The sequence below is a fragment of the Stenella coeruleoalba genome (genome assembly GCF_951394435.1).
Source record: "Stenella coeruleoalba genome assembly, chromosome: 12".
Lineage (NCBI taxonomy): Eukaryota > Metazoa > Chordata > Mammalia > Artiodactyla > Delphinidae > Stenella > Stenella coeruleoalba.
The window spans coordinates 47,078,291-47,090,374 of NC_137158.1; the positions used below are offsets into that span (position 1 = coordinate 47,078,291).

The 12,084-nt window shown below is 43.2% G+C and overlaps 2 protein-coding genes across 2 annotated transcripts in view; both read left to right on the plus strand.

Moving 5' to 3' along the window:
• Positions 1-1,565: 1,565 nt before the first annotated feature.
• Positions 1,566-3,057, plus strand: LOC307195482 (uncharacterized protein; the record flags this gene model as incomplete). Its single annotated transcript, XM_079939604.1, has 2 exons — positions 1,566-1,625; positions 2,254-3,057. The coding sequence occupies 2 exons, from the start codon at positions 1,566-1,568 to the stop codon at positions 2,929-2,931; spliced, it is 738 nt and encodes a 245-aa protein (XP_079795730.1). The 3' UTR covers positions 2,932-3,057.
• DSE (dermatan sulfate epimerase) overlaps positions 2,407-12,084 on the plus strand; it is a 69,216-nt gene continuing 59,538 nt past the window's right edge. The window contains exon 1 of the mRNA XM_079939860.1: positions 2,407-2,535. The gene's annotated coding sequence lies outside the window, so the exon portion shown is untranslated. The remainder of the gene's footprint in view (positions 2,536-12,084) is intronic.

The following is a 12,084-nucleotide window of genomic DNA, read 5'->3' on the forward strand; positions in this document are numbered from 1 at the left end:
GGAAAAGCTGATGGAGTTGGTAGGTATCCAGACAAATTGAAGCGCTCTCCTGTGGAATTCATGCTAAATGCATCCTAGAAGACCCCAGAGGGCAGGATTGCAGATCTTTGAGCCCTACTATTTGGGGGACCATTTGCAAGAGGTGGATGTTATTCAGAAGCAGATTTCCAGGTCAATTTACAGCAAAACTGGGGGCAAAGGGGAATAAAAGACAGTGGGTACTGTCTCCTTTGAAGATTTCTTTTCTTTTTTTTCTTTTTTTTTTGCGGTACGCGGGCCTCTCACTGTTGTGGCCTCTCCCGTTGCGGAGCACAGGCTCCGGATGCGCAAGCTCAGTGGCCATGGCTCACGGGCCCAGCCACTCCGCGGCATGTGGGATCCTCCCGGACTGGGGCACGAACCCGTGTCCCCTGCATCGGCAGGCGGACTCTCAACCACTGTGCCACCAGGGAAGCCCTCCTTTGAAGATTTCTTAATCCTGGTTGCACATTCTGATCGCCTGGGAAGAGATTTTAAAATGCTGATGTTTACATGTTAGCCCTAGAGATTCTGATTTATTGGTCTGGTGTGGGGTCCCCATTAAAAAGTATTTTATCAAAGCTCCCCTGCTGATTTAATGTTCTAGGTTGGAGGACCACTGAGTTAGATGACTACTTATCTAGAGGTTAAATAAATCAAACCAGACGCTTTTTCTAAGGTCTCTTCCAAATTTGAGAAGGTAAGTGTAAATTAACACTTTTTTTCAATTATTAGAGAAGATTCACAATGAATCTTCTCTAATAATTGAATTAATATATGTAAATCTCTTAGCATAGTATCTGGCATGTAGTAACTCAAATATTCAATATTTTTATTGTATCTTCTCTATAGCTGTTCGATGGAGGTATTATATCTCTACATTACAGATGAGAAGACGGAGGCTCTGAGGTTAGTTTTCCAAGGACCCTCGTAGTAAATTGCAAAATGAGGATTTAAACCAGATTAAACTAGTTTTAAGTTCTAGAGCCCCTTATCTCCTCCACAGTCCACCTCTAAAACATCTGGAAGTTTATGCAAATTAGTGGTTTACTTGAGTGAACATTTAAAATATTTTAACAAAACCACTTCCTCTTGACCATTTTGTAAGGAATTTCTCTCCACATGCAATTTCTGAAAAAAAGAAGCATAAAACTCGACATCCACATTTCTTTCTAATGTGGCCTGAGGGAAACTACTCTGTAGGTCTTGAGATACTCTGAGGATGGGAAAATGGAAGGAGGTGGCCCTTCAGAACTCAAACAAAGCATGGGAGAAGCAAGGGAGAAAAGCACTGCTCTCAGGTAAAACATCTCTAGTGCTAAAGAATGGATGAACATCTGTCACTGTACCGCCTAGCTCTGGCAGGTTAATTACAAGCCAAGGCTGAGGAAGCCCTGCGGTGACGGCCCTGGTCTTGTCTGCCACTTTCCTGAGGCCAGGTTGGATCAGGCTGTGTGCAATGGCTGCTGGAAGAGAAGGCAGGAAACTTCTCCAAAGGGGCTGTGACTACTAAGGTTGCAAATCCTCCACCTGAAAAACTCAGACGGATGAGGGGAGTCGGTCTCTCTCTCTTTCTCTCCCTCGTCCACCCAGGCCTAGGAGATAAGGTAAATTAAATTTCCTCTTGTGCGTTGTATATATCAAGTGTTCTGTTCCTGACCCTTTACCTTTGATTAACATCCGTTCAGTTTGCAGGGTTCAGTGCTTTTGGCTTTACTGTATTTTGTTAGTACGGTTAAGGCGAGGACCGCTTCTAAATAGGTGATTTCCACCCTTCTGTCTGAGAAGAGAGTAAAACCGAATTCGGGAGAAACGGAGGGGTAACAATTTTGGAAAAGGCGAGGGGAGTGGGTAACAGCCTCGGTGGTAAAGTTCTCAACGTTGGAGGAAAACGGTTTCCTCTCCCGGAGCTCTATGGAAGCATCAGCTCCTCCCCTCGGGCCTCCAAAAGTACCCTTCGCTTGGGGGCGATTCTAGAGTTGAACCCGAAGCGCGTGGGGTCATTAGAAACTAGAGCAAGTTGAAGCCAAAGAGGCCTGGCAGGGTAGGGGTGCGTGGAGTCGGGGCCCGAGTGGAGGGGAAGGCCGAGAGCCGCGAGTCCCGGGAGAGGAGGAGGAAGAGAAAGCGAGGCGGGCCGGAGGTCGGGGTCCGGCGGCGGGAAGGGGTCCCCGTTTCTCCCTCCCCGTCCTCGCCTCCCGGGGCGCTGGTGACGTTGCGGTTTCCTCCTCCCTGCAGCTGAGCCTCAGCGCCCGCCGCGTCCCGCCCTCCTCCCCTTTCGCCCACACCCCACCCGCCCGCGCCGGCCCGGCTCGCAGTAGCGCCGCCCGAGGCTGCAGCGGCGCATCCTGTGGCGCGGCGCCCACCCGCACCCATGGCGCGGCGGGCGCGCTGAGGGCTCGGCTCCGAGGGCGCCGGGGGCCCGGGCGCCCTGGAGTGAGGGGGGCCGGGAAGGGCTTCCGGAGCCTGGGCCCAAGCTGGGAGGCGACGCCCGAGAGGACGAAGCCGCGGCGGGGAGCGGTAAGCGGAGGGGCGCGCGAGTGGTGGGCAGGGGCGCGCGGCGGGCGCCGCTCTGGGCCCCGCGCGGCGCAACTTTCTTCCGGAGATTCGGGCGGGTGGCCGGGCGCCGGCGGGAGGCACGCGAAGAGCCACGTCCCCCGCCGGGCGCAGAGCGCCGCGAGCTGCGCGCCCGAGCCCGGTTCCGCTGGGCTCCTGGAGGGCGCGCGAGGCGTGAAGCCGGAGCCGTGGGTTTCCCCGGCGGCGGGGCAGCTTTTAGTCCCTTCCCAGCCCTCGAGCGCCCAGCGCAGAGCCGGGCGCACCATAAGAACTCAGATCACTTTCGGTGCGTCGGGTCCGGCCGGCCCAGCAGCGATTTCCTGGACGGCCGGGGGGCTCCGGCTTCCCTCTGCCCGGTAGCCTGGCACAGCTTCGCGCCCTCCTTTCCCTGCATCTCTCCGTTAATTGGGGGTGGTAGTGGTCGTGGGTGCCGACGCTGGCGCTGGCAGCCCGCCTCTGCGATTGTGGAAGCTGGGCAGGCACGTCCCGAGCCTCCCCCAGGCGCTGGATTCCAGAGCCGCCCGGCTCCGCAGACACTTGGAGAAATTGTTGGTAAACCTCACTCCCTGGCAGCCCCTGGTGGTAGGGTGGGGCTGGGACGTGCTTGACTCACAGGCTGGGAAGCTCTGTGAGCAATGCCACATGGGCGCAAGATCTGTCGCGGCTGGAATCTGAGCTAAGTTTGTGACCCGAGAACTTTCTCATTTTCATTGCTCATTTGAGGCATCAGCCTCTGCTTAGGCTCTCGGGCATTAGAGCTGAAACCGAATCCATTGCTTAAAAAAAAGTAGGTGAACCTCATTTACCTGGAATTCCTTAGATCAGGAAATGCCACTTTTAATTTCTGGGAATCTCCGTGTTATAAAGTTTTTTAAAACGTTTTTTCATTAGTCATGGTTTAGTTAATGTTACATTAAATTTGAGAAGGGACGTTCTCACTGAGAAATAGTTTCAAAACAGGTTTTTTTTGAGTATTTTATTTTTCACATTATAGAGTTAACCTTTCAGGAATTTCCTTTTCTTCAGTTTTTAAAAATTTCTCAATAAATGATAACCCGTAGGAAATGAAATATTATGTGCAATGTTTTTTATTATTATTTTATTTTATTTTATTTTTGGTTGTGTTGGGTCTTCGTTGCTGCACACGGCCTTTCTCTAGTTGCGAGCAGGGGCTACTCTTCGTCGCGATGCGTGGGCTTCTGATTGTGGTGGCTTCTTTTGTTGCAGAGCACGGGTTCTAGGCACATGAGCTCAGTAGTTGTGGCACGTGGGCTCAGTAGTTGTGGCTTGCGGGCCCTAGAGCGCAGGCTCAGTAGCTGTGGTGGCCGGGCTTAGTTGCTCCGCGGCATGTGGGATCTTCCCGGACCAGGGCTCGAACTCGTGTTCCCTGCATTGGCAGGCGGATTCTTAACCACTGCACCACCAGGGAAGTCCCTATGTGCAATGTTTTATAGAATATTCTGACACTACTTCTAAAATGGGATCCCCAAATTGTTCATAATGTGCATGGAAAAAATAAAATACAGCATTATCTGAGTATTTGTGTGTCATGTACTACAAGGTCCCATACAGATACGTGTCCTTTTATGAAGTGTGCAGGTAAGATGTGTTCTAGTATAACTGGAGAAGAGAAAATATTGAGTTTGATGCCTCCATCATCTAGTGACCTGTGTGGGTTCAGCAATAAATGCAAGACAGTGCTGTTTACTTAGGAAACATACGGAAGGATATAAGAAACTGCCCCGGCTCTCCCCAAGCTCTTAAGGTAGAAAGGGAGAAACCATAAATAAGCAGCACCTGAGAGTCTGGGCTTGGGAAGCATCATTTTTCATTAATTGGTATATGATGTCAGTATTAGTGTCGTCTAGCTTTCGTTAAATAAAGACAGTGGCCTACATAGTACATTTTTACATTCAGGTTAAAAAGTATCGATAGTACAGTTACCAAGTAAAATGGAATTCTCAAAAAAAAGAAATGTGGATAAAGAGGGAAATTTGCCACAGAATACGATTTAGGCCTTTGTCACTGAGGGGATTATTAGCACCTTCCTGGTCCTGCTGGGTAGAAGCTGTTTAAAGTTCCTCCATCTGAGGTTAGGGGCCTGGTTATGGAAAGACACTGGGTAAGAAGTTAGCTAGGTTTGCCACATGAGGTCAGGACCATCATAATACCTAATATTTTTGTGTGCATCTACTTTAGTGTTTATAAAATTATTCCACAAATTAGCTAATTACAGGTTTTCAATGATATTTGTTTTCCAGTCCAATATCCCACAGTACTGCCTTGATCTGGTGGCCATCCAGGAGGGAAAGTTCTTAGCTTCGCAGATGTTGCCCCACCCTTCCCAATACCTCATTATAAAGATTTTTTTAATCTCTGAAAAAGTGTCTTAAGATCATAGATGAAAATGCATTCTGCAATTAAACAAAAAAATATTTGTTTATACATTTCTTAATATTATTTGTAGCAGAATATTTTGGTATTTATTTCTACTTGCCTTGGATTACACTAAGGCATGAAAGAAATTACATGTTCATGAAAGAAATTACATGAGATCCACTCTATTATGATTTCAACAAATGATGGAGAGGAATAAAGAAAGATACATTTAAATTTGGGTTGTAATATATCAGTAACCTTCGTGTTCCAAAGGGGTAAAGAAACTACTAAAGGACTAGCCTTTTGTATTTGCAGCATATGTTAAATATTACTTAAATCATTTGCATGTTTGAGTCCTAGACATAACACATTTTCTTATCCTTTTTTCACCCTCCTCCATTTAAAAAAAAAAAAAAAGAAATACTGTTATTGTCCTGGGATATGTTTGTGGCAGGCCTTTGAGGAGATCAAGAATGTCTGGTCCAGGGAACTCCATCATTTTAGTGGATACTTTTATTCCATTTACTGAGAGGGGCTGGATCTTTACTATTATGAAGGAGTGGGTAAGGCAGAGATTCCATGTCCAGCAACCCTTCTGAAATAATGGGTCCAAGCGGAGGGCAGGACAGTTCTTATTACTATATTATAAAATGCCTTAGGGTTTTCTCATCTTGGAATTACATTATCTTCACCTACAGTGATTTGGAGAATAAAACTCTTTGGTGGTCACCAAATTACCAGTAGGTATTTGGATGACGCAGTGTAATCCTCTAAACCTGAGTCAGTGCCCAGCATGGGAATTAGGCAAGCGTGTAAGCCCAGAGTATGAAAAAGAAATTATTTTCCAGTAAAATTCATATGATTAATTAAGGGCAGAATGAAAGTAGAGATTAAAGTCCTAGATTTCAGAGGCACTGATCCATGCTTCTATTTGGTGATAGCAATAATTAGAAATGGATGAAGTTCAAAAAGTCTTGCCAACTCTAATGCCCAACTCTAATAGGAAATTATATTTTAAAAATTAAACTTTGCAAAAAAAATATAGTTCTGATGAACCTAGGGGCAGGACAGGAATAAAGATGCAGAGGTAGAGAATGGAGTTGGACTCGGGGAGGGGGAAGGGTAAGCTGGGATAAAGTGAAAGAGTAGCATTGACACCTATACACTACCAAATGTAAAATAGATAGCTAGTGGGAAGCAGCTGCATAGGACTGGGAGATCAGCTTGGTGCTTTGTGACCACCTAGAGGGGTGGGATAGGGAGGGTGGGAGGGAGGTGCAAGAGGGAGGGGATATGGGGATATATGTATATGTATAGCTGATTCACTTTGTTATACAGCAGAAACTAACACACCATTGTAAAGCAATCATACTCCAAGAAAGATGTTAAAAATCAAACTTTGCATTAAGTGGATAATATTTTTAATTGAAGCAATTTTTCTTTAAAGAAAATCTTTCTATATATGTTAGTTAATAAATGTAGTCCCAAGTTCTGACCCATCTAACTTTATTGTTTCACAACTTCTAGTTGCATATGGAAGAGTGGTTTGGTTAGGGGATGGTGGAGAGATATTGCAGGGAAGAATCATACTGGAAAGAAAATTAGGAAGTATTGTGGACGCGATTAAGAGGAGAAACTAGCGTTAATAAACTCTTATGAATTCATATACATTTAGACAATTGAAGGAAGAGTTCTTGATAGGTCATACAGCTACGTGAATGCTTGCATTTTAAAACTGACTAGTAATTTAATATTTTTTCAAATAATTCTAATATTCTGATATTTTAGCCTAGTGGAAATGGAGAGTGATGTAGAGCAGGTGTCTTATCCTCATTTTAGGGGTGTAGAAATGGAAATACCATGGAAGTAAGAGACTTATCTCTCATTTTTTTAAAATTTATTTTATTTTTGGCTACATTGGGTCTTCCCTGTTGTGCGCGGGCTCTCTCTCTAGTCGTGGCGAGTGGGGGCAACTGTTTATTGCAGTGCACAGGCTTCTCATTGCAGTGGCTTCTCTTTGTTGCTGAGCACGGGCTCTAGGCGTGCGGGGTTCAGTAGCTGCGGCTTGTGGGCTCTAGAGCGCAGGCTCAGTAGTTGTGGCTCATGGGCTTAGTTGCTCCGCGGCACGTGGGATCTTCCTGGACCAGGGCTCGAAACCCGTGTCCTCTGCTTTGGCAGGCAGATTCTCAACCATTGCGCCGCCAGGGAAGACCTGTTGTCTCTCATTTGCAAGTAATTAGTGGTCTACCTTAAACATGAGATTAACCTAAATGGCGTATGTAATTCTACTTTTCTCCTTTATGACTCCACATTCATGTTGTTAAAGACTCTTATATTTCATTTTCCTACAGATCTAATTTATTATCCCGCTTACTCATTACTGTCCCTGAACTGTCAGCTCCCTGGAATGCTTATGTGCTTCCCAGGCTTCCGTAAACTGGCTGTTTACAGACCCTCTTCCCACAGCTCTCTCCTCTCACTCTGCCTATCTCTTCTCATCCTCGTCAGGCTTCCATCCTGGGGCCCCTTCTAATTCCCACAAAACCCTAGGCTCATTGCTCAGCTCTCATTAGCTGGCTTCAGGTTTTTGGGTGCTTTACCAATTGTGTTGCTTCCTTCTGCTTGTCTCAGCAAGCTCCAGCCTGTTGAGGGTGTGGATTTCAGATCCTCTGTCAGATGCCCAGAAGAGTATAAACCTGCAGGAGGTAGAATATTCAGAGAATCTGTTGAATATCACAGAAAATAAAAGGGAATGATTTTACTTTGGGAAGAGAAGAAAAGATTGTTGAGGCCATCTGTTTATTTCTTGAATGGAGTTCAGTTCTTAATTCCGAATAACACTATGAATTTTGATGTGCTTTAAGATTACCGCTGAATTTCCTTCTATTTGTTTCGACTCCCTTGGGGTGTTCCATACACATGATCTTGGTAAGTGTTGTCATCAAATGTTAGTAGGTAATTTCTGAAAGAACAGAATTTGCCTCTTTAGTAATATGTAGAAGCTATAAACATCCTGATAATAAGCATGATTTGTTTTGGCATTTTATATGTGAGAATAGTTATAACCATTAGGTAAGTATAGTCCTGTTTTTAAAAATATAGCAAAAGACATGTATGCAGTTAACTCTCAATTACATATATGTGACGTATCCATTGTAGGTTGTGCCCATCTGCTTTGTCCTAGACAGAGTCAGAGAGAGTTTGCAACTGAGTGTATATATATGTCTGCATGCCAGAAACATTTTTTGGTATTATTTATGGAATTAATAGTGCCTCTCTTCTCCCCAGTAAATGTGGAAAATAGTAGGATAATCATAGTAGAATTCCTTGTGTGTGTTTAAATTAGTGTACATGATCTTTCAGAAGAAATTGAGTAGGTCCACACTCATTTAAAAAGCTGTCATTTAAATTTTTCCATTTGAAATATTCATTGCATACATAGATGCCATAGGGTTGTGAATCTGTTGATTAAATCAAGGATTTTACGTTTTTCTCATGTGTAACAAACTTAGCTACTAAGCAATAGGCATTTAATGTGTGCAGATGTTCTACCACAACAAAGTTGAGTCAGCATTTCATAACTCTTAAAAAGAACTTGTAAAGGAAATGGGCTCACCAAGCTTGTGGGTCTGTAATATTTTTATTGATGAAGTACACAGGCAATATACTGGCTTTACTGTGGGAGTCTAATTGCTATTGCAAGAAAAATGGAGATATTTGTTAGCGATTCCTGAAGTGGGAGATAACAACATTAGGTTGGTTATATAAGTCTTAGTGTAAAATGTAGTAATCTGTAGATTATGTTGTGAATCTGGTAGAGATTACTCATGTAAAGAAATAACAGACTACAAATTGACACCTTCATTTAGAGTAGTCCTTTACATTGAAGTATTGAAAGGGTTATAGCATTTCTAAAGTTAGCTTACACCCAGAAAGTTGTGTCAGTGACAAGAAACTCAAGAATTGCATGATAAAAATCATCAAGTAGTTTAAAATTGTTTCACGCCAAGGTGCACTCAACACCCTGACACCAGGTAGAGCAGTAGTAAAGGTGGCCTGGCTGCAGGATCACACCGCTTACCTTCTTTACAGTTGTGACTGTTAGCTTTTCTTCTTGACACGGTGCTCTTTTTGTTGTTTGGCTATATCTGAGGACAGACTATAAGTAGTGGATTTCTGGAATTCCACAAATTCTGGTTAAGAGCTCTTCTTGGGGCCTTGGCAGTTGAATGATATCATCCTAGGAGGTATGGATGGGGCCAGGCTCACCAGACCCGTGGATAATCGGGCAGGGGCCAGCTGGATTTAGGAATCACCTGCAGTGTTTACACTGCTCCCAGGGGGGGGAATGGGCCTGGCAGGAAGGAAAAAGGAGACTGAAAGGGAATGTTGAACAGCTGTTTTCCATCTTCCCTGAAGAAAAAGAAGAGGAAATCGCCGTAGAGCAGGCATCAAGAGGGATTTATGCTAAATACAGGGAAGTTTTTCTGAATGTTTTAACCTTTAGAATGGATTTATGAAGGAGGCCTTTGAGTTCTTCTCTGTTTAGAGAGGTTTAAGTGAGGTTGTCCAGAAGGGATGTTAGCATTTATCTTCTGGGGTTCTAATTTTATGACCTCTGCTCATCTGGATTTGAAAATCTTAGAAGTTAAAAATGACTTAATTATATGAATGTAGAAGAAATGGTCAGTTTCAGTGTTTGAAATGCGAGTTGTTTTTATAGTTTCTACTTAGCATTTTTATTTATTAGAGCAAAGTATTTGCTAACTGGTTAAATATTGATTCTATATAAGACTGCTTCAACCTTTCATACAGATACACATTACAGTGTCTGAAAACTCCTCTCCTCTATGCTTAATCTGTTTTCTCCCCAAACAGGTCACTTTTCTCCACATTTCTTTTTTATTTTAGAAAATGTTTAAAAAGGTCTTGGCATCAGACTATGGTGTTCCATTTGGACTTTCAGTAATATCTTTTACTTTTCCCTGCCCCATTTTTTCTAGTAGAACTAGACTGGCAACAGTGGTCACCTGAATGTATGGGGCATTCATTAGCCATGTGGTCAAAACATAGAGGTTGCCCATGTCAGAAAGAGTCTGGAAACTTCCCTCATATTCCAAACTTCTTATAGCAGTATTTTGGTTAAAAATAATAATAGCATTTATAGAAACAATGTGAACTTTGCTTCATTTTTGTTCAGGAAGATAGACTCTCTAGTAGAATTTTTTTTTCCCTCTCCAGTTTTATTGAGATATAATTGACATACAGCACTGTATAAAAGTTAAAGGTATACAGCATAATGATTTGACTTACATCATGAAATAAATTTAGTGAACATCCAGCATCTCATATAGATACAAAATTAAAGAAACAGAAAAAATTTTTTCTATAGTGAACCAGTTTTTCTACAGTGAAGTAGGAGTTTACAGAAGAGGAAGGGGAGGAGGCCAGAATGATCCTTGTAATGGATTAGAGCTGGAGACTAAGTGTGAACTCATGTTTAGCTTAGTATCAGTACAGATGGTTAAATTTAGAATTGTTTATAGATACATGTATTATATATACATGGTTTAGTATACACGCATGTATTTCCTCACTGTGTCAGCTGCAAAGGACAAGCAGCAATGATACCCTGGTGGTAATGAGCACACCTAGCGCTCAGTTCTTGGTTTTTAAAATCATTCTTCACAAAAGTAACCAGGGCTCCTTAGAGAAATGGCTGATTCTAGGACTGGGCAGGAAATATACAAGGTGATTCTGGAGCATCTTGCAGTGGCAGAAAATAAGGAAGTGTTAAAAAAAAAACCCCAAACCGAAACTAAATTATATTCAAATTTTCTTATCTTTTACCTAATATCCCATTTCTGTTCCAGGATCTCACCCAGGACACCACATTATATTTAGTTACAATAGCATGTCTCCTCAGGCTCCTATTTTCTGTGAAAGTTTCTTAGACTTTCCTTGGGTTTGAAGACCTTGACAATTTTAAGGACTGGTCAGGCATTTTTATAATGTCTCTCGAGGGCTTCCCTGGTGGCGCAGTGGTTGAGAGTCCGCCTGCCGATGCAGGGGACACGGATTCGTGCCCCAGTCCGGGAAGATCCCACATGCCGCGAAGCGGCTGGGCCCGTGAGCCATGGCCGCTGAGCCTGCGCGTCCGGAGCCTGTGCTCCACAACGGGAGAGGCCACAGCAGTGAGAGGCCCGCGTACCAAAAAAAAAAAAAAAAAAAAAAATATATATATATATATAAAAAAATGTCTCTCGAGTGGGATTTGTCTAGTATTTTTCTCATTATAATACTGGGGTTTTAGGTTTGGGGGAGGAAGAGCATAAAAGTAAAGTGCCATTTTCATCACATCATATCAAGGGTACAGATCATAAATATGACTTATCATGGCTGATGTTGACCTTGATCACCCGGCTGAAATAGCGTTTGTCAGGTTTCTTACTGTGAGGTTATTCTTTTCCCCCTGGTCCATACTGTCCTCTTTGGGAGGAAGACACAGTCCACACTTAAGGAGGGGGAGGTCATGCTCCACTTCCGAAAGAGCAGGGTATCTACACTGAACATTTGGAATTCTTATGCACAAAAGATTTGTCTTTTCTCCCTCATGTATTTATTTATTCAGTCATTTTTATATCAGTATGGACTCATGGATATTGTTTTTATACTTTGGGTTGTAATCCAGAACTATTTTATTTATTTTGTTGCTCAAATTGTTTCAGCTTTGGACTGAATTTGGGTCCAAATTCAGTTGGACTGAATTTGGGTCCAAATTCAAACAATTTGGGTACTCTTTCAGTTGGCTCCTTTGTCCCTTTGACATACTGCAATCTAGTAGAATTAATTTGTGGTGTCAGACCAGTTGTGTTTTTTCTCAGTAAGAAAATTAGGTAGGACTTAAGATGTAATCATCTTAAAAGCAGGCTCATAGCGATGCTGCAAAAGGTATTGGAAAATGCACGCTTAGCCAATGTTGGGTCAGTGGGTTTGGGGGATGTCAAGAAGTGGAGCCCAACAATGTCAGTGTCTTTGGCAACTGGAATTAAATGTTTCTACTTAGTTTCACAGCCCATAGTTTCAAAGCAATTTTGAAATGTTTTTCACAATTACCTTTCTCAGAGGAAACTG